Genomic DNA, 24,192 nt, shown 5'->3' on the forward strand with positions numbered 1-24,192 from the left:
GCCACCCCTATCTTGCAGCCCAGGGACCAACGAGTGATTTCTAATTTTAAGAAATTGTACACCGAACACCTGTTTCGTCAGGGGTTTGTAGTCATTGAAAATACAAATCTAAGCCTTCGTGAGTTTTGGAAGGAGCACTACAACATTGTTTACTGCCTGTAAATCATCGATATGGCCCAGCAGGGTGTAACGAGGAGAACACTGGATTCTGCAAGGAAGAAACTGTGGCCTTATTGCGTATCTGAAATCAAGGGGTTTGAGTCTGAGATAGCTATAGTCGAGGAGATAGCGTCTCTTGGCAAGTCCACGGACCTGGAGGTTGATGATGGGGACATTAACAATTTCGTTGAGGAAACACTCAGAGGAGCTGACGACGGCTGAACTCCTGCAGATTCAGGAGCAGCAGCGTTTGGATGCGACGGAAGAGATTGGTACCCCAGAGGAGGACAGTGTAGCAGAGAAAGGCGGCGAGCTGGCAGAAACGTTAGCACACCGGGCGAAATGTATTTCGTTTGCCATTACATTCTGAGTTCAAATTCCGCCGAGGTCGACTTTGTCTTTCATCCTTTCGGGATCGATAAATTAAATGCCAGTTATGCACTGGAGTCGATCTAATCGACTTAATCCTTTTGTCTGTCTTTGTTTGTCCCCTCTGTGTTTAGCCCCTTGTGGGTAATAAAGAAATAAGAAACGTTAACATGCCTGTGAAATGCTCAACGGTATTTCGCCGGGGTCGACTTTGCCTTTCATCCTCTCGGGGTCGATAAATAAAGTACCAGTTACACACTGGGGTCGATGTAATCGACTTAATACCTATGTCTGTCCTTGTTTGTCCCCTCTGTGTGTAGCCCCTTGTGGGTAATAAAGAAATAGGTATTTCGTCTGTCTTCACGTTCTGTGTTCAAATTCCGTTGAGGTTGACTTTGCCTTTCATCCTTTCGAGGTTGATAAATTAAGTACCAGTTGTGTACTGAGGTCAATCTAATCGACTGGCCCTCCTCCCCACAAATTTCCGGCCTTGTGCCTAGAGTAGAAAAGAATAAAACCAGTTTACATATTTCTTTTGTTGCATTCTCTTTTATATAACTGTCATTTTACTTGTAACTACACATTTTCTATTTTAAAACCCATAAAAAATTATTTTCGGTTGGTTTTTGATGGCTGGAACGGATTAATTATATTTTAGTTAATTTCAATGAGGAAAATAGATTTGTAAAATGAGTAAATCGTAAAACGAACTCGGTCATGGAATGAATTGAACTCGTACTGCGAGGTATCACTCTGTGTGTGTATAGTTGAAATTTATAGAAAAACAAAAGGTGAAGACAGGTGTATGAACAATAAACAGGTGTATTAGTTTGACGCTCGGGAAAATGAAAAAGTCTTTTACGTTTCGAGCCTACGCCCTTCATCAGAAAGGTATAAGAGAAAGTAAGCAGAAAATGAAAAAACACATGTTGCGTTCACTCTCTCTCTCTCTCTCTCTCTCTCTCTCTCTCTCTCTCTCTCTCTCTCTCTCTCACTCTCTCTCTCTCTCTCTCTCTCTCTCTCTCTCTCTCTCTCTCTCTGATAATTCGATTCAGAGCCATAGAACTTAAGTCTCATTAACTTGTAGACAACAGGCCTGACATCTAGAGAGAGAATGACTGGGTATGAGATAAATTCAAGATGGACAGATCCAGAGCCTTTTGTGGAAGCTTTTGACCGCTTCTTAGGACCAACTGACCCATGTTTGACCACTGTTGGCGTAGAACCCTTCTCCACTTTGATCTTCGAAAGGCATGGCTGTGCGGCCAGAAGCTTGCTTCCCAACCACATGGTTCTAGGTTCAGTCCCACTGTGTGGCACCTTGGGCAAGTGTTTTCTACTATAGCGTGAGTCCAACCAGATCCTTGTGAGTGGATTTGATAGATGGAAACTGAAACAAGGATTAGGGTTAGGGTCGTGTGTGTGTGTCTTTATGCCTGTGTTTATCTCCACTCCACCGCTTGACAACCGGTGTTGGTGTGTTTACGTCCCCGTAATCTAGCGATTCGGCAAAAGAGACTGATAGAATAAGTACTAGGCTTAACAAATAAGTACTGAAGTCTATTTGTTTGACTAAACCCTTCGAGGCGGTGCCCCAGCATGGCTGCAGTCTAATGTCTGAAACAAGTAAAAGTAAAAGATAAAAAGGTGTGTGTGTGCTTGTTTGTCAACCACCTCCAATACTTGTTGGTTTGTTTACATTCCTGTAAATTAGCGATTCGGCAAAAGAAAGTAATGGAATAACATACCAAACTTTAAAAAATAAATAATAAGTACCCTTCAAGGCGATGCCCCTGCATGGCCACAGTCTAATGACTGAAACAAAAGAATATAAAAGATATACGGGGTCAGGGTGCTGAAAAGTCCCTGGCTTTGGGCAAAGGAAAATACCGGAGGATCAGTTAATTATGGTTTTATTCCAGATAGTCCCCTCTCAGATTCACACTTAGTGCAGCGGTCCTTCGGTTTTTCTAAACCCTGTAAAAGAACATCTTTCGCGACACCCTTAATACCTATTTCTTTATTACCCTCAAGGAGCTAAACACAGAGGGGACAAACAAGGACAGACATAGGTATTAAGTCGATTACATCGACCCCAGTGCGTAACTGGTACTTAATTTATCGACCCCGAAAGGATGAAAGGCAAAGTCGACCTCGGCGGAATTTGAACTCACAACGTAACGCAGACGAAATACCTATTTCTTTACTACCCACAAGGGGCTAAACACAGAGAGGAGACAAACAAGGACAGACAAACGGATTGAGTCGATTATATCGACCCCAGTGCGTAACTGGTACTTATTTAATCGACCCCGAAAGGATGAAAGGCAAAGTCGACCTCGGCGGAATTTGAACTCAGAACGTAACGGCAGACGAAATACCGCTGAGCATTTTGCCCGGCGTGCTAACGTTTCTGCCAGCTCGCCGCCTTAATACCAGGAACTTAATACCTATTTCTTTATTACCCACAAGGGCCTAAACACAGAGGGGACAAACAAGGACAGACAAACGGATTAAGTCGATTACATCGAGACCAGTGCGTAACTGGTACTTAATTTATCGATCCCGAAAGGATGAAAGGCAAAGTCGACCTCGGCGGAATTTGAACTCAGAACGTAACGGCAGACCAGCTCGACACCCTTAATACCAGGAACTTTTCAGCACCCCTTTGTATAAAAATAAAAAAGAAAATCTACTTCCGTAATGGAAGGAAAGTTGTGTGTGTGTTAAATGGAAGGAAGATGTTTGTTATGAAAAGTTTGCCTTTGTTGTTGAGTAGCTGGACACTAAAAAGAAACAAAAATGTTGAAAAATATATGTGCAGGAAAAGTTGCAGGAGAGAGATAAGAGAAAGTTGACTAAACCAGAAAAATTTACATTGGAAGACAAAGACAAACAATGTGTACAAATACACACACACACTTTCGCTATTACCCTCCGTCTGTCTCCTACCCACTCTCTCTCTCTTTTTCACACGCACAATTTTAATGTTACCCTTCAGGGCTCAACAAGTAAACACAGTCAGTCATGAATATATATAGATACACAAACACTTGCTCCTACTCAAGTTCTTTACATGTAACTAATTGTACCCTTGCAGTTCAACCACCACCACCACCACCACCAGATCCACACTCTCACACCTACACACACACACAATGGCTCATACAATGGGTGTGTGTGCGTAAAATATCCCCCCTTGGGGCTTAATACATACGCTCCACATACATATATACATATATGTATACAAACGCACCAACACCATACGCACCAACACACACACACATGCAATGTATAGTGTAGTGAGCCCCTCACAAACACCTTATTACCAAACACTCAAGAACGCATTGCTCCCTTGACACACACACACACACACACAATGAGGGAGATTTGGTTGCTATTTCTAGCAGACCAGGTCAGGCGACCCATATGTTTACAGTGTGGTGGTGGTGGTGGTGGTGGTGGTGGTCATTGTCCAGTTCAGTAGTTCTCAACTTTATTTTTTTTTATATCTCTAGAGCCCTTTGGTTACTATTTTATTCCGAAGGACCCCATAGCCATTCGGCGTTTAAAAACTAGTTTTATAGATACTTCTTTCAAAATCCCTATTTTGTTCTACACAAATTTAATTCGTGTAGATTGAACCCTGTAAAATGTTAGGGAGAGAAACCCAAGCCGTTTCTTGCAACACACACAATGCCAATACATACATACATCTAAAGCAGCACTTTTTCAGGGAGCCCTTAAAATACTTTTTGTGGACCTCCCCAAAAAATCTTACATTGACCCTCAGGGGCCATATGTACCCCGGTTGAAAACCATCGGTGCAGACGCCCCCGGCCAACGGGATGGCTTCCACCATTACCCTTTTCTTAAACGTGTGCCACCTCACTTCCTCCTCTATCCACCGTTTTTATATAATAAATGTCTATATTAAAATATAATTAGAAGATTGAGACCTACCAGTCCTTTCCCCTAGCAGATGAATTAACCTCACACCCCTCATCCCTACCGTCTAAGATGAGTCAAGGCTCTCCCCCCCCTCTCCTCTTTTAATTATTTCTGTATATGGCACACATTCAGTGTGTATTTTATATGAAGACATTACTTTTTAGTGTCTGTGGGTGTTGTCCTGAATGTGTGTATAAACATTTGTTGGGTTCATGTATGTGAGTAAGGGGGTACACTGTATGCGTATGAAAAAGAGAGTATGTGTGTGTGTATATGAGTGAGTGAAAGATCGCATGTGTGTGTGTGTGTAACAGATTATAGGTTTGTGTGTGAATGTGAGTGTGTATATGAGTGACAGATAGTGTGTCTCTGTGTGTCTGTGTGTGTAGTATGACGTAAACTAGTTTCTATATATTTATATATGTAAAACGAAAAAAAAAAAATGTAAATATTTTGAAAGCGATACAGTCCTGATGTGGGGATAATTTGGTCGCAGTAGCAGCTCACCACCACGGGACCATAGGACCATAGCACAACACCACCATACAAAACTGTATCGAATTACACATTTGTCACTGGCCCACACCACCCGACAATCATTGAAATAAACATTATTAATACAAGAGTTCTGAACTTCATCATTGCACAATATAACTTCACCAGTGGACAAGATTCGTTGCACATCTGATCACAACACGACACTTATGCCTCAATATCGAGGTAAGTCGGTATCAGTGCAGCTCGGGGCTTCGTTTGTGCGTCATATAACACCACCACAGCACATCGTTGGACTGTACCAACCTGTTCCATGACTACAGCATTCATTCTACAGCACATGGTCGAAGTTAAGTCGTCTAACACCAACCAGTTACAGATTTCTATCAATGGTCACCGTTGCACCAACTGACCAATAAATTATCGATCATCAATAAATAAGTGATCGATGCCATTCCGATTGCAGACCAGGTCAGTTCCTCCGAAAAGTTCTTTATTTCTTTAATTCAGGTTGATGCTTTTTTTTTTATTATTTCTTTTCCTGTTTAACCCTAGGTCAAAATAGACCTCTAATCAAAAACAGCCCAATCATGGCCATCTCCTTTTTTAAGGGCTCTAGCTACAGCTATGTTATCCAATATTTGCCCCCCTCCCTAAGGCGTGATTTTAAGGCTACGTGGCTGCTATTTTTAGCATTTCGGGTAACCTCGTCGTGGCTTCTTTGTTATTGTTGATGTTAGCGTCATTGTGCGTTCATTGTTAGTGTTGACGCAGGCATAAGTACAGTTTCGTGCCTCGCGATTTTTCTTTTCTATTAACTCACTGACGAATTGATATTTTGTAATGAAATTTTGCAGGTACTGTTCCGAAGGTATAGCTTATATCAATAACATTAAAGAAAAAAAATAGGATCTTCTCATATATTATTTTAAAAAAAGTTTCGCATCATCTCGCTCCACACTTAATTTTGTTTCCTCATAACGTTCTTTATATATAATACGTATTTTAAAGTAAGATTTTTGCAGAAATACATTTTCGAGAATGTAGATTACGCAATGTGGATGTTTCAAACATATGAATCTGAAAGGGGGGACATGGTAAAGTTACGGAAATTTGCGGAAATAAAGTAAATGAATTGAAGGAAGGAAATGAAACTCCCCCAGAAAAATTTTTTTCAGGAATTTCATCAACATAATTATAACTTTCACAATCGAAAACGTATCTCTATAAAATTTCGTTAGAAATAATACATTTTTCAGAAAGATACGGAGATTGTATTCTGGGGCTCTATTCTGTAGTTAAGCCATGTAGCATTTTTTTTTCTTTTTTTAATTCCTTGATCGGTCTTTGAGTAGACCTATGATTAATGGCATTCCAACCATGGTTATCTCAGCGTCGTTGGAATATATCGAGGGTTTCGTTATCTAATAGTTTCTCTTTTTTTTTTCTCTACTTTAGTAGGGCGTGATTTGAGGGAGAACTGACTGCTATTTTTAGCATTTCTAGCAACCACAGAGAGGTTTCTTTGTTGTTGATGTTGACGTCGTAGTTGCGTTCTTTGTGGCTTTTGTCGCATTGGTTTTTTGGTTGCTGTTTAACCCTAGGTCGAATCCTCGACAGGCATAACTATAAACGTGTGGCCCCACTTCCCTCCATCTTTATTTCTTCCTAACTTTCTGAAAAGAAGATATTTACCGATATTTTAAAATAAAATTTACAATAAATCTGATACAGATGGCGTAGAATTTCAATTATATCGGAATTTGCTGTATAAAAAAAACAACAACAAAATAATACATAGGAGGGGAAGGATAATTTATACCTATTCAAAGGGCATGAGGAAACAAAATCGAACTTTGGGAATTATCTGACCCCTACCCTAATTTTTTTTTTTCCAAATTCTGACAGAATCTGAAACTTATTTGTAGAAAATTATTACTCTTTTACTCTTTTACTTGTGTCAGTCATTTGACTGTGGCCATGCTGGAGCACCGCCTTTAGTCGAGCAAATCGAACCCAGGAAGCCTAGTACTTATTCTATTGGTCTCTTTTGCCGAACCGCTAAGTTACGGGGACGTAAACACACCACCATCGGTTGTCAAGCGATGGTGAGGGGACAAACATAGACACACACATACATACATACGACGGGCTTCTTTCAGTTTCCGCCTACCAAATCCACTCACAAGGCTTTGGTCGGCCCAAGGCTATAGTAGAAGACACTTGCCCAAGGTGCCACACAGTGGGAATGAACCCGGAACCATGTGGTTGGTAAGCAAGCTACTTACCACACAGCCACTCCTGCGCTGTGTGTTTTTGTGTTTGTCCCCCACCACTGCATGACAACCGCTGTTATTTTATTTATGTCCCCATAACTTAACAGTTCGGCAAAAGAAGCCGATAAATGTCCTGAGGTTGACTAAAACCTTTCAAGGTGGTAGGTACAGTTCTATATTTAAGAGATGAAGAATTATGTACATTATTTACATTTGACAGATATTTGTCCTAATACATATATATATACATATATACGACGGGCTTCTTTCAGTTTCCGCCTACCAAATCCACTCACAAGGCTTTGGTGGGCCCGAGGCTATAGTAGAAGACACTTGACCAAGGTGCCACACAGTGGGAATGAACCCAGAACCATGTGGTTGGTAAGCAAGCTACTTACCACACAGCCACTCCTACGCCTATATTTCAACCTATTTATCATATAAGATACCTGTGCATTAAACAGTGTGCTATTTAATGTTATTTGTTATTGAGGTGAAAAATCCCAGGTAGGACTACAATAGTCCATGACCTAATGTATTGTTCAGGTAATATTGTGTTAAACACTGTGTTGTTTAATGTTATTCGTTATTGAAGCAGATAAACCCACCTAGGACTACAATACCTATTATGTAATGTATTGTTCCTACAGCATTGTGGTTGTTTCTACCTGTTTATCATATAAGATACCTGTGTCGATGTTCTTCGTTACTGAGGTGGGAAAATCCAGGTAGGACTGCAATAGCCATGATGTAATATATTGTTCCCACAATATTTTGATTATTTTTTCCTACTTATTATCAGATAAGATACCTGTGTATCAATGTTCTTCATTACTGAGGTGGGAAAATCCAGGTAGGACTGCAATAGCCATGATGTAATACATTGTTCACACAACATAGTGTTTATTCCTACCCGTTTATCAAATAAGATACCTGTGTGTCAAACAGTATGTTGTTTAATGTTCTTTGTTATTGAGGTGGAAAAATCCAGGTGGTGCTGCTATGGTCCAATTATTTAACTAAATCTTCGGAGGTGGTGCCCCAGCATGGCAGCAGTTCTCTGACTGAAATAAGTCGAAAATAAATGATGAAAAATAGTGAATGTTTCAACATATAGGCACAGGCATGGCTGTGTGGTAAAAAGTTTGCTTCTCAACCACATGGTTCAGGGTTCAGTCCCATCATAGGGCACCTCGGGCCAACCAAAACCTTGTGATTGGATTTCATAGACGGAAACTGAAAGAAGCCCATTGTGTGTGTGTGTATATATATATATATAGACAGATAGATAGATAGTTAGATATTGATAGGCAGATGATATATAGGTATATATATCTAGTATATATAAATCGCAGTATGTGTGTATGTAATGACTAATGCATATATTTCCACAATTCTCAACTGATTTTCACCAAACTTTACACACACATTACTTATGTCCCAAGGATGGTCATGCACTGTAACTTTTTGCCAAGAACTCCTGCATAAATGGTCCTGTAGACTGTTGAAAAGAGCTGCCACTGCTAGAGCAGCTACTACTCCAGAGCAGCATAAAACCTATCGAGAGAATCCAGTGACCTATGCTGCTCAAATGGAAAGGTTCACTTGCCTGACCTGCAAAACACTCCTCAGCCTTTCCTCTCTTTATTCCTGATTCGCAGCAATTTATACAGAAAATTCACGCCTATGACACTGCCTTTAAGATGACAAGTTTCAGTCACAAATCCATCCATGAAGACTCCTGTATGCCAGCATTCAAAATTCGGAGCCAAACCTATCATTGGATAGGCTCTGTTCTTCCTGTCAACAATGCTGAACACTGATTCCTTCAAATTTACTTCATGGGAGATACCATTGAGCAAAAGGGTTGCTGAGCTCAGGTGGCACCTGGAACAAAGTGAAAAAGATACCACTAAAGCAACTTAAACCATCCAAAAGATGGGTGTATTTGCTAGTGTATGTGTATATATATATATATATATAAGAATTTTTTGCGTAATAAGATTAAAAACCAAGGCTGTTTAGATATTAGAGCATTTATAGAGCATTTTTTTATCTTATTACACAAAAACTTCTTATATACACACGCTGACATAGAACCAACGTTGAACCCCATATTCGCACAATTACCGAATCTGGAACTTAACTATGGTCTGTCTATAGCACTTATTCAGCATTACCTGACACCTTTGGGTCTCAATGACACCATTATCTCTTATATATATATATATATATATACCGGAGTAAACACATAAATGTGAAACAAGGTGGAAAAAATAGTACTCAAATACCAGTGGTAGAGTAATATGCTTTATTTGAAGCAGCAGAAAATTCAACAAAACCTGTTACTCTGAGTTTCACGTTCCCGTTTGTCGGACAGTTTTTGCTAGAAAAAAAACTGTCTGACGAATGGGAACATGAAACTCAGAGTTACAGGTTTTGTTGAATTTTCTGCTGCTTCAAATACAGTATATATATATATATATATATATATATATATAGGGAGAGAGAGAGAGAGAGAGAGGGGGCGATAGATAGATAGATAGATAGATACACACACACACACATATATATCTATATGTATGCACGAGCCTGGCTGTGTGGTAAGAAGTTTGCTTCCCAACCATATGGTTCAGGGTTCAGTCTTACTGTGTGGTATGTTGGGCCAATCAAATCTTTGTAAATGGATTTTGGTAAACAGACACTGAAATAAGCTTGTTGTATACATGTATGTATATATATATATATATATATATATATATCTATGTGTATCTATCTTTGTGTTTGTACTCTGCCACTATGTGACAACCAGTGTTCATGTGTTTACGGCCCCGTGACTTAGTTTGGTAAAAGGGACCAATAAAATAAGTATGAGGCTTTTAAAGTAAAAAAAAAAGTACCGGGGTCTGTACATTTGGCTAAAAAAATTCCTCGTGTTGGTGCCCCAGCATGGCCACAGTCTAATGACTAAAGCAAGTAAAACATAAATGACAGAAGATAATTGGTCCATCGCAACAATCGAAGCATCATGGGAAGTCACTAGAATGTTTAGATTGGGTGTAAGCTGTCGATGGTTAAGAATGTTGGCGCCCATCGTCCCTCATCTCTAAATGATTGCTATGAATATCACTTCAACCACATAAACCGTTACCAGATGACCTAATGAACATCGTTCATGCGTAACGTTCGTGATTCCTGTCACAACACACCTCTGAACGGTTGCTATTAATGTCAGTGCACTTACATGTATCCGATAACCTGATCATTCAGAATAATAATAATAATAATAATAATGATATTAATAATAAAGATAATAATAATAATGTATCCGATAACCTGATCATTCGGAATAATAATAATAATAATAATAATGTATCCGATAACCTGATCATTCGGAATAATAATAATAATAATAATAATAATAATGATATTAATAATAAAGATAATAATAATAATGTATCCGATAACCTGATCATTCGGAATAATAATAATAATAATAATAATAATAATAATGTATCCGATAACCTGATCATTCGGAATAATAATAATAATAATAATAATAATAATAATAATGATATTAATAATAAAGATAATAATAATAATGTATCCGATAACCTGATCATTCGGAATAATAATAATAATAATAATAATAATAATGATATTAATAATAAAGATAATAATAATAATGTATCCGATAACCTGATCATTCGGAATAATAATAATAATAATAATGTATCCGATAACCTGATCATTCGGAATAATAATAATAATAATAATAATAATAATAATGATATTAATAATAAAGATAATAATAATAATGTATCCGATAACCTGATCATTCGGAATAATAATAATAATAATAATAATAATAATAATGTATCCGATAACCTGATCATTCGGAATAATAATAATAATAATAATAATAATAATGATATTAATAATAAAGATAATAATAATAATGTATCCGATAACCTGATCATTCGGAATAATAATAATAATAATGTATCCGATAACCTGATCATTCGGAATAATAATGATAATAATAATAAAGATAATAATAATAATGTATCCGATAACCTGATCATTCGGAATAATAATAATAATAATGTATCCGATAACCTGATCATTCGGAATAATAATAGTAATAATAATAATGTATCCGATAACCTGATCATTCGGAATAATAATAATAATAATAGTGCAAAAATTCGTGTTAACTGGAACGGCTCATGTAGTGAGAAGAGCATTATCGCTGTGAAAACACCATCCATTCATGAATTTATTTATTCATTAGTTTTTTAAATACCTATTTTACCTTTGAATTTGCGTGTGTAATCTGAGAATGCATACAATGAGCTTCTCTGCCCTAGGTGTACGGAAGACACCCAGCGAGAAACGGAAGAAAATTTGAAGAAAGAAGGAAAAATAATAATAATTATATTGTATCCGATAACCTGATCATTCAGAATAATAATAATAATAACAAATGCCCTGGTGCAGTACCAAGCAGTGGCTCTTACGGCTTCTGATCTTAACTGATTGAAAGTGTTATCATGTACATTGTTTTGTCTTGGTATAAAAGATGGGCTACAGCAAATATTCTGCTCAATACCACAGATTTGCTTGTCAGTTGTTTGACCTTAACCAGTTGAGCATGTCCCTTAGTGGCTGACAATTTGTGCATCTCTGATCACGAGCAGAAGTAATGGGGCACATCATAGCCATGTGTTGAAAGGAATTCTTGAAGGTTTCGATAATTCACCTTTGGAAACATGGGTGGTTCGTTCAACATCCTTAAACAATCCTCATTTGGGGACCTTTTGAGCGGGATGGGCTACTCGACCAGAAGAAAATTCTAACTGGGCCCCACCTGCAAGGTCATGGGCTGTTTATCTTGATATGAGATCACCATGTCACGCACATATGGTTGTGATGCATGTGTCTAGTGTACCCTTATCAGACGGGTAGTCATGATGAGTATATTGGGTTTCGTATATTTTACCCCAGGGTCACTTTGATAGCATGCACTGCTCTCTCACATAATAATAATAATAATAATAATAATAATAAAAATAATAATGGTTTCAAATTTGCCACAAGGGCAGCAATTTGGGGGGAGGAGATGAGTCAATTACTTCGACCCCAGTGTTCAACTGGTACTTATTTTATCAACCCCAAAAGGTAGAATTTGAACTCAAATAATAATAATGAAATAAACTCAACTGCTCTTACAAATGAGAATACTAAAATGAACCCGACTGCTAGGGTTAAAGGCAGGAAAAATAGGTACAAAAAAAGGTTTCACTTGAAGGTCCATGGTGTGACACGTTAAGTTTTATGACTGTTTAATTTTGTATTGGGTTGTAGGTCCTATTTTATGGATGGCTGTGGTTGGAAATTTTGATTAAGATCCAACAGCCACTTTGGTTGTAAGAGGGACCACTCCCTTGTTGAACAAACCCCCAGGAAATCAGCTGTTAACATGCTGGTTGACAGTGTCTACTTTCAGTTGCTCTCAATTAACATCCCTGATAAAGTCCATGTTGTTTCATCATTAAGGACATTAATTAACCCTTTCATTACTGTTTATATTTTGAGATGTTCTGTGTTTCTTTCAATTAATTTAAATATAACAAAGAATTTTGTAAAATAACTTAGTTATCATTCAGCTTGTATTAGGAACGTAAACTGTGACTAAGGTTTAGTGAAAGATTTTAATTCAAAAACTTATGAAAACAAGAAATTTGTACTCAGAACCAGAGCCAGTTTCAGCCGGGTTGGTAACGAAAGGGTTAAGCACTAATGAAGGAAGTTTAATATAAGTTTTTAAAAATCCAAATCGAAATCAATCAACATCAACGGAAATTGCAGCTGTGATACCAGTGCTGGTGGTACGTAAGAGAACCATCCGAACGTGGCTGTTGCCAGGGCCGCCCCGACTGGCCTCGTGCCGGTGGCACATAAAAAGCACCATCCGATCGTGGCCGTTTGCCAGCCTCGCCTGGTCCCCGTGCCGGTGGCACGTAAAAAGCACCATCCGATTGTGGCCGTTTGCCAGCCTCGTCTGGCACGTAATAAGCACCCACTACACTCACGGAGTGGTTGGCGTTAGGAAGGACATCCAGCTGTAGAAACACTGCCAGATCAGACTGGGCCTGGTGCTGCCTCCTGGCTTCCCAGACCCCAGTTGAACCATCCAACCCATGCTAGCATGGAAAGCGGATGCTAAACGATGATGATGTTGATGGTGGGTATATTTATTATGAGTTCAATACCCTAACCACTAGGCCAGGAATGGAAAAAGTATTGAGTAATGCCTTAAATAACAAATGCATTGAAAAATGTCATGTACGATTGTATCATGTGAGATTGTACGCAAAGGTGAATGAGGCTGGAGCTGACTTGCCAAAATGGGTATGGTTGATGGAAGAATGAGAAAGGTTATGAGCTGAATTCTTCATGACCCTCCTTTGGACAACGTAGTCCTTGATCTACATAAATAAGGTGCAGTCACACCCTGGGCCTTCAAGTGAAACCTACTGAAACAAAAGAATTGTGTGGAATTAACATCCTAGTCAGTAACACACTGGTTGGCAATGTCATCTGCCTTCATTAGCGCTTAATTAACAATCCTAATGGTGAAACAAGATGGTCTTTATTAAGGATGCTAATTGAAAACTAATGAAAATAAAGCATGTCGACTAAGGCGTAGGAGTGGCTGTGTGGTAAGTAGCTTGCTTAACAACCACATGGTTCCGGGTTCAGTCCCACTGCGTGGCACCTTGGGAAAGTGTCTTCTACTATAGCCTCAGGCTGACCAAAGCCTTGTGAGTGGATTTGGTAGACGGAAACTGAAAGAAGCCTGTCGTATATATGTATATATATATATGTATGTGTGTGTGTGTGTCTGTGTTTGTCCCCCTAGCATTGCTTGACAACCGATGCTGGTGTGTTTACGTCCCCGTAACTTAGCAGTTCGGCAAAAGAGACCGATAGAATAAGTACTAGGCTTACAAAGAATAAGTGTTGGGGTCGATTTGCTCGACTACAGGTGGTGCTCCAGCATGGCCGCAGTCAAATGACTGAAACAAGTAAAAGAGTAGTGTGTTAGCAACTGATCTCTTGGGCCATTTTTAATTGTGGGGTTATTCAATGAGGGAGTAGTCCCACTTGCAATCAAAGTGGTGGTTGTTGGATCTCAATCGAAATTTCCAACCATGGTTTGGTTGTTCGGTTGTTTGATTAACTGTACTACCAAGTTCATTGAATTAGTATTTATAGGTGGCTGTGTAGTCCACAGACATACCTACTCTTAACAGAGTTCTTTGGTAGAATCAGCATAACATAAGTCTGCGATAAGGCTGTACCTTTTGAATTTCTTGTAGAATCTATTGGATGCACTTGTATTCTTTGTAAGCCTAGTACTTATTCTATCGGTCTCTTTTGCTGAACTGCTAAGTTACGGGGTTTGTGCCTATCCATTTTCACTCCCGAGCTATGGGAGCTATGGAAAAGACACTTGCCTGAGGTGCCTGGCGCTGGGATTGAACCAGGGATGAGAATGAACTTAACTATTTTGCCATAATGTATATGTGTGTGTGTGTGTGTTATAAAATAAAGGATAAAATCACTTCAATGATTTTATCAAGGTAACATTTTATACTCTTTTACTCTTTTACTTGTTTCAGTCATTTGACTACGGCCATGCTGGAGCACCGCCTTTAGTCAAGCAAATCGACCCCGGGACTTATTCTTTGTAAGCCCAGTACTTATTCTATTGGTCTCTTTTGCCGAACTGCTAAGTGACGGGGACGTAAACACACCAGCATCGGCTGTCAAGCAATGCTAGGGGGACAAACACAGACACACACACTTATATATATATATACATATATACGACAGGCTTCTTTCAGTTTCCGTCTACCAAATCCACTCACAAGGCATTGGTCGGCCCGGGGCTATAGCAGAAGACACTTGCCCAAGATGCCACGCAGTGGGACTATGTGGTTGGTTAGCAAGCTACTTACCACACAGCCACTCCTCCTAATTTATAATTATATTAAAGCGTGCGGATAAAACCCACCAACATGCTAGAAATAGATGCCAAATGGCTCTAAAAACCACATCTATACTTACTTAGCACAGGTTGTTAGTGGGTAGCTGAAAAAAATTAATAAGATATTTTGAAAATAAGAGTTAATTATAAATCAATTTCTAGCTTAGCATTATAAAAACACTCTACTGTTATCAGTACAATTTGTCTAATGGAGTATGCATGTGGTTTTTAGAGTCATTTGGCATCTATTTCTAGTGTGTTGGTGGTGTTTATCTGCACCCTTTAATATAAGTCTTCATCAACTAAAATAAGTCAGAAACCATTGGTCCAGGAAAGAGATGGTAATTGTTTTTATTTTTCATTCCCTTCGAGAATTTATCCCTAATTAGTGGTTTGGACTTTAGCTGTTCTTTCTAGCGTAAAGGATTCCTATGATGGAAATCTCTTAATGTGTTTAAATGTACATTGTATTATATATATATATATATATATATATCAAAATGTAGCCTCGTGTATACCGTTGGCAATTTTTTTCCTCTGTCTTCCCTTCTCGGGATCTTTCCTTCTCCTATGTTTCCGACGAAGAGCTCCGCTCGAAACGTTAAACCCTCCGTCTTCCCTTCTTTCCTGAGCGTCCAATAATACTATATTTGTTCCACGTCCTCGAGTTGTTGTGTTTTTTTGTGTTTTCTTGTTTGGATTAACTATATATATATATATATATATATATATATATATATATAGGGAGAGTTTATGAAAAAAACAAAAGACGAAGACAGGTGGTGTACAAAACAAACAGATGTATTAGTATAATGCTCAGGAATAGAAAAAGCCTTTTACGTTTCGAGCCTACGCTCTTCTACAGAAAGGGGCACAGAAAAAACAAGGAGAGAAAAAAATGTGTGCAGTGGCTAATGATCTATCAGGGTGACTAGATAAATGTTATATCAAAATAGGATAGACTCATATATATATATATATATATATATATATATATCATCATCATCATCATCATTTAGCGTCCGTTTTCCATGCTAGCATGGGTTGGACGGTTCAACTGGGGTCTGTGAAGCTGGAAGGCTTCATCAGGCCCTGTCAGATCTGGCAGTGTTTCTACGGCTTGATGCCCTTCCTAACGCCAACAACTCCGTGAGTGTAGTGGGTGCTTTTTACGTGCCACCTGCACAGGTGCCAGACAGAGCTGGCAAACGGCCACGAACGGATGGTGCTTTTACGTGCCACTGGCACGGGGGCCAGGCGAGGCTGGCAATGGACATATATATATATATGAGTCTATATATATATATATATGGACATATATATATATGAGTCTATATATCTATATATATATATGAGTCTATATATCTATATATATATATGAGTCTATATATCTATATATATATATGAGTCTATATATATATATGAGTCTATCCTATTTTGATATAACATTTATCTGTCCACTCTACTAAATATATTGAGTTCCATCTCAGATAATGTGTAAAATATGTGACATATATGTTTGTATATATTAGCTTTCTCTCTCTCTCACACACAGACACCTATTTCTATATATTATTTTTCTGTGTGAATATATCTATGTATAGTTCATATACAATTTTATATAAATTTCTGTCTTTGATGTCTTCAGTAACTGATGTTGTGAAAGAAGTCTGCATTTGTCCAGAATGAGGGCTGTCACTGCAAGGAAGATCAGAGTAAGTAATTTTCATATTTTTCTTTTATATAAGTTTGCTTCCCAGCGACATTATTCCAGGTTCAGTCCCACTGCGTGGCACAAGTGTCTTCTAGTATAGCCTCAGGCCAACCAAAGCCTTGTCAGTGGATTTAGTAGATGGAAACTGAAAAGAAGCCTGTTGTATGCATGTGTATATATATCATCCTCATTATTATTTAATGTCTACCTTCCAAGCTGGCATGGGAAGGACAGTTTGACAGGGGCCGGCCAGGCAGAGGCCTGCACCAAACTTCTGTGACTGTTCTGGCAGGGTTTTTACGGCTGGATGCCCTTCCTAGCACCAACCACCCTGCAGAGTGGACAGAATGCTTTTTACCTGACACAAGCACAGGCGAGGTCAGTTTTGGCAAGGTTTTTACAGCTGGATGCCCTTCCTAACACTAGCCACCCAGCAGGGTGGACTCAGTGCTTTTTATGTGGCATCAGCACAGGCAAGGTTTTTACAGCTGGATGCCCTTCCAAATGCCAACCACTTTACAGTGTGGACTGGATGCTTTTTAAGTGTCACCTGCACTGACAGGGTCACCAAGTAACTTGTAAGACTAAAATCTTTTGAGAGGGGAGGGGACATTGGAGGAGATTTTGTGTCAGATGAGGAATGATTATAGTGAAGGAGAGAGACAGAAACAGGCCTCTTGCTGTAGAGGAGGTACATGGTTACCCAGCCAGAGAGAGAGGGATCAGGAATGAGGACAGAAATGTTGGGTCTGTTCTCTGACTTGCTGGCTTCACCACCTCATCCCAGGTTTTCCTCAGTCTACCTCCGAGACAAAGTCATTTAAGGAAGACCAGTGGTCGCCCATACATACCAGCCTGCGCCTGGTCTTGGAACTGAACTCACTATCTCATGATTGTGAGCTCAACACTCCAACCACTGAGCCATGTGCCTTCACATAAGTCTTGTGAATATATATATATATATATATATATATATTTAGCCGGTGTTTTTAGAGCGATGAATAGCTTTGCGTAAACCATGGTTCGCTTTGTTCTCTTACTTTATTATCATCTTATAATCATTTCATAATAATGACTTTTATGACTCTTATTACTACCTCAGTCAATCTAAATGTATATATTTGTCGTTACCTTTCATAAATAGCCTTTTTTTATTTGCAATGTGCATTTTCGTTGATTTTTCATATTTTACCCTTACATTTCTTTTTTTTTCTTTTCTTTTTGTAACATATTTCTACTATATATATATATATATATGTATATATAAAATGTATTTGTATGTGTGCATATATGTGTGTGTATGTGTATGCATACATATTTTATGTACACACATATATTAAAGGCAATTTTTTTCTCACTGATCCAAAAGCCGACTTTCTCTGAGGTAATCAGTTTTGGACTCTGCCTCTATCTGCCATTTATCTTTCCTCGAATTAATGTCGCAGAAATTCAAATCTAAGTGTTTAAATATCTGAAATATACTACTGATAATTGACTACTGAGATATCCACATCACCTTTGGATTATATATATATATATATATATATATATATATAAAGAAAATGCTGATTGGGAAGTTACATACACATACAGGGCTAACCAAAAGTCACCCAACAGTAAATCAAAATTCCATAAATACCCTCAGTAATTCTGTATTGACTCAAATGGAAAAATGTGTCACTCAAGAAGGACTTCAGTTTGAACAATTTTCATGATGTTTCATATTTAGATGCTTTTAAATTCATTCAGATCTTAAACATAAATAAATCTTGGAATTAAATGGTTTTGATTTACTGTCAGGTGAATTTTGACCAACCCTGTGTGTGTGTATATATATATATATTGTTGTATTTCGGGATGGTCATTTTTATTTTTTGCCAAAAAAACACACGGCACACACTATATATTTGTCCTTCACTCATTTATTACTGCTCTTATTTTAAAAAATTTTAACTCATGTCCATTGTTTGGAAATCTTTTGTCACACATCTGTGACCTCGTCAACACTTTTCGTTTTTGTGTGTGCTCTTTCTCCACTTACTCCATTTTGTTCTTCTAAGATGTATATCCTTATGTGTGCATGTGTTTGCATCCTTGTTTGTGTGTGTGTGTTTGTATGCTTGCATGTGTGTGTCATTGTTATTAGCAGCAGTTTGGCCTTCCTCTCAGCCCCATCCTCTTACCCCATTGTGCTGCTGCTGTCCTAAGACCCCAAAATTTGGTACAGTTCATGTATCCCTTTGTGTTTGTTCGCCAACAGTGTTGCCATTGTGGTAGTTGTTGTTGTTATTACCATCGTTGTTACTGCCACTGTTGCTGTTGTTGGATAAGTCCCTCTGTACAAAGTACAATGGTGTTGTATGTAGGATGAACCCACAGGTTAACTGTAAGGTTAGAAATGTAAGTATAGCTTACAATGTACTAAGAGACAGTGCAGAAATATGACAACCACCTACACTGAAGAGACTGCATGCAGCATAAGAGAGCATATAGATGAACATTGGCAAGAGCGCAAAGAAGAGAAAAACTTATCAGTGCTCTACCAACGTGCTTAGGTAGAACATGGTGGCTCGATTAATAGCATAGAGGTTAAAGTATTATCAATGCATAGAACTAACACAACACTTAGTTCGCTAAGGCTACACACAAAGTAGACAGACCGAGCCACAATAGAAAGTACAAAAGGAACAGTAACACCCACCACCACACTACGTGACTAAAGAGAGAAGAGAAGAGAAAGGAAAAAGAAAATCATAAATAATACATAGATTCATAAGGGTAATACACACACAATAGACATATATGCACTTGCCTGTGATACACATAAGAAATATAGATAAATAAAAATAAATATAGAAATAGATAAATATAATAGTCACATACCTGTGATAAATATAAGAAATATAGATAAAATACATAAATGAATAAATCCATATAAAGGGCATAGATACAAACAAAATATGAAGTGAACCCATACACACACACACAAAAGAAATTTCACAGACGACCACAACAGTATTCAAGAACATGAATAACAACATCAGCAGCAGTGGCAGTGACAACGTTGGCAATAACAACTACTACTCTGATAGCAACATCATGGGTGAACACACAAACACAAAGGGATACAGGAACTATACCAAATGTTGGTGTCTTAGGACAGCAGCAGCACAATGGGGGCTGAGGGGGAAAGCCATACTGCTGCTAAGAACAATGATGCACACACAAGCATACACAAACACATGTGCATGTAAGGATACACATCTTAGAAGAAGAGAATGGAGTAAGTGGAGCAAGGGCACACACGAAAGCGAAAAGTGTCGCTGAAGAGGTCACAGGTGTGTGACAAAAGATTTCCAGACAATGGACATGAGTTGAAGTAAAAAAAAATAAGAACAGTAATAAATGGGTGAAGAACAAATATATAGTGTGTGTGTTTATTTGGCAAAAAAAAAAAAATTACTGTCCCGAAATACAACATCTGTTTCAACATTCGATATGATTTCACATTAGGAATCTTGCAACACATTGATAAATATACATACATATATATATATATAGGCGCTTCCCAATCAGCATTTTCTATTTCTTGTTTTATATATATATATATATATATATATAATCCAAAGATGATGTGGATATCTCAGTAGTCAATTAATTAGTAGTATATTTCAGATATGTAATATATATTATATATATATATATATATATATATATATAGGTGCAGGAGTGGCTGTGTGGTAAGTAGCTTGCTAACCGACCACATGGTTCTGGGTTCAGTCCCACTGCGTGGCATCTTGGGCAAGTGTCTTCTGCTATAGCCCTGGGCTGACCAATGCCTTGTGAGTGGATTTGGTAGACGGAAACTGAAAGAAGCCTGTTGTATATATGTGTTTGTGTTTGTGTGTCTGTGTTTGTCCCTCCAACATCACTTGACAACCGATGCTGGTGTGTTTACGTCCCCGTCACTTAGCGGTTCGGCAAAAGTGACCGATAGAATAAGTACTGGGCCTACAAAGAATAAGTCCCGGGGTCGATTTGCTCGACTAAAGGCGGTGCTCCAGCATGGCCACAGTCAAATGACTGAAACAAGTAAAAGAGTAAAAGAGAGTAACGTATCCTATTTTATCTATAATAGAGTCAAAAAAATCAATCTGTTTCACTATAGATTGATCATTCAAAATTTAGTGGCTTTTACCAATTTATTGCGTTATATTTAGCGTGTTGTTTATCACAGCTGAAATGGTCAATGATCCTGCAGTGGAATGTCTGTAGAACTAACTAGTTACTGCAGCCACCCATATAGCCACATTCGTTCGTTCCGTAGTGAATCTAGACTAGTCATCGATCTAGAATGGTGAGTAGTCTCTTGGTAGTTAAATACCAATCTTCTTCCTTCCTTCATATATGTCACAGAGAACTTGTTACGTCTCAGATAAACAAATACCAGACTCTACCACCACATCTCACACCCCATTTTTAGAGGGTTTTTATTTTCTTTTTTTTTTTATCTTTTATTTGTTTCACTTAGAATGTGGCCATGCTGGGGTACAACCTTGATTTTTTTTTTTTTTTTGGTGAATGAATCGACTCCAAACCTGGTATTTACTCTTTGATATCAACATCACCATCATCATCATCGTCGTCCATTTTCCATGCTGGCATGGGTTGGACGGTTTGACAAAAGCTGACCAGCTGAAGGGCTGTTCAGGCCCCCTGTCTGTTTTGGCATGGTTTCTATGGCTGGATGCCCTTCCTAATGCCGACCACTTTACAGAGACAGAGTGTACTGAGTACTTTTATGCAGTACTGGTACCGGTGCTTTTTACATGGCACCAGCATTTATATATTATATGATATATTAATATGGATGAATAGATATAGATAGATATATAGATGCATATAGTTATATATATATATAATATATATATAACATACATACATACATACATACATACATACATATATATGTATATATATATATATACATACATACATACATATATATGTATGTATGTATGTATATATATCATCATCATCATTTAACGTCCGCTTTTCCATGCTAGCATGGGTTGGACTATATATATATATATATATATATATATATATATATATATATATATACATATATATATACACATACATACACACACACAACACACACACACAACATATATATATATACTCTTTTACTTGTTTCAGTCATTTGACTGCGGCCATGCTGGAGCACCGCCTTTAGTCGAGCAAATCGACCCCGGGATTTATTCTTTGTAAGCCCAGTACTTATTCTATCGGTCTCTTTTTGCCGAACCGCTAGGTGACAGGAACGTAAACACACCAGCATCAGTTGTCAAGCAATGCTAGGGGGACAAACACAGACACACATACATATATACGACAGGCTTCTTTCAGTTTCCGTCTACCAAATCCACTCACAAGGCATTGGTCAGCCCGGGACTATAGCAGAAGACACTTGCCCAAGATGCCACGTAGTGGGACTGAACCCGGAACCATTTGGTTGGTTAGCAAGCTACTTACCACACGGCCACTCCTGCACCTATAATATGTTAATAAAGTTGCAAAAACATTACAAAAAAACTGTTACTCAAAGTTTCAGGTTCCTGTTTGTCTAACAGGAAGAGGAATGTGAAGTAACAGATTCTGTGATGTCTTTGCAGCTTTAGCTATAAAGCATGTTACTCTACTTCCGGTATTCGAGTCCTATTTTTTCCCCACCTTGTTTTGCGTTTATAATAATAATAATAATAATAATAATAATAATAATAATAATAGACCTACTCATTGAAATTGAGAAAATGTGGCATCTCAAGGTGGTTACAATACCAGTGATCGTAGGAGCACTAGGAATGATCAAGAAGGGAACCGAAAATTATATGAGAATGATCCCTGGCTTACCATCCCTGCAAGAAGTGCAAAAGATTGTCTTAACTGGTACATCACACGTATTGAGAAGAGCATTGTCGATGTGAGATCTGTTGCTGCTCATGCATTTTAATTTAACTTTAAAAAAAAAAAAAAAAAAAAAAAAAATGACGAACTACTGAGTTTGGTTTAATGGCCTACCAATATACACTATGAGTTTCTTTGCCCTAGGAGTCGGGAAGACACTCGGCAAGAAATGGAAGAAAATTTGAAAGAAGAAAAAAAAAAGTAATAATAATAATAATAATATAATAATAATAATAATAATAATAATAATAATAATAATTATGTACAGTGCTCAGGTGCACTACAACTCATTTAAAGTGTATATATAATCAGGTGTAGTTTCGGCGGATTTCGGAAAGCATATGTTTACTCTGCTATATATAGATATATACATATAGATATATGTCTTTTAAATTTGTTTATGGTAAAGTTAACGGTATGCAAATAAAGGTCCCTTTTCATTTTGCCAGCTACCATCTACTGATATTGGCTAGTGAGTCAGTTTCTCAGGTTTGTATCCTGGTTATACTGACATAATATATTTTAAATTTGTTTATGGTAAAGTTAACGGTATGCAAATAAAGGTCCCTTTTCATTTTGCCAGCTACCATCTACTGATATTGGCTAGTGAGTCAGTTTCTCAGGTTTGTATCCTGGTTATACTGACATAATATATTTTAAATTTGTTTATGGTAATGTTAACGGTATGCAAATAAAGGTCCCTTTTCATTTTGCCAGCTACCATCTACTGATATTGGCTAGTGAGTCAGTTTCTCAGGTTTGTATCCTGGTTATACTGACATAATGTAAGATAAAATATATATACACACACACAGACACACACATATACATACACATATATCATTATATATATATTACATATACATACACACACACACACATACATACAGATATCATCATCATCATCATCGTTTAATGTCCATTTTCCGAGCTACCACAGGTTGGATGGTTTGACCGGGGTCTGGGAAGCCAGGAGGCTCCACCAGGCTCCAGTCTCATCTGGCAGTGTTTCTACAGTTGGATGCCCTTCCTAACACCAACCACTCCGTGAGTGTAATGGGTGCTTTTTACGTGCCACCGGCACAGTAAATATATATATATCATCATCATCATCATCATTTAGCGTTCGCTTTCCATGCTAGCATGGGTTGGACGGTTCAACTGGGGTCTGTGAAGCTGGAAGGCTTCGTCAGGCCCAGTCA

General features: G+C 38.0%; 1 protein-coding gene and 1 long non-coding RNA gene across 6 annotated transcripts in view; both read left to right on the forward strand.

Annotated features, from left to right (window-relative positions):
- LOC115223592 (choline transporter-like protein 1) overlaps positions 1-24,192 on the forward strand; it is a 69,921-nt gene that overhangs the window by 3,277 nt on the left and 42,452 nt on the right. The window contains exons 1-2 of one of the 5 annotated variants that reach the window (XM_036512364.1): positions 4,635-5,445; positions 16,955-17,021. In XM_036512364.1, coding sequence (XP_036368257.1) covers positions 16,992-17,021 — 30 coding nt within the window. In that variant the 5' untranslated portion in view covers positions 4,635-5,445; positions 16,955-16,991. Of the gene's footprint in view, positions 1-4,634; positions 5,446-5,808; positions 5,846-16,954; positions 17,022-24,192 lie in introns of those variants that run through there. The other 4 variants (XM_029794241.2, XM_036512363.1, XM_036512362.1 and 1 more) reach the window with 4 other exon arrangements.
- On the forward strand, positions 19,006-20,339 carry LOC118767581. Its single transcript, XR_005003500.1, has 3 exons — positions 19,006-19,042; positions 19,170-19,171; positions 20,206-20,339. It is a non-coding gene; the product is annotated as an uncharacterized LOC118767581 (long non-coding RNA).

Source organism: Octopus sinensis, linkage group LG23 (genome assembly GCF_006345805.1).
Source record: "Octopus sinensis linkage group LG23, ASM634580v1, whole genome shotgun sequence".
Classification (NCBI taxonomy): domain Eukaryota; kingdom Metazoa; phylum Mollusca; class Cephalopoda; order Octopoda; family Octopodidae; genus Octopus; species Octopus sinensis.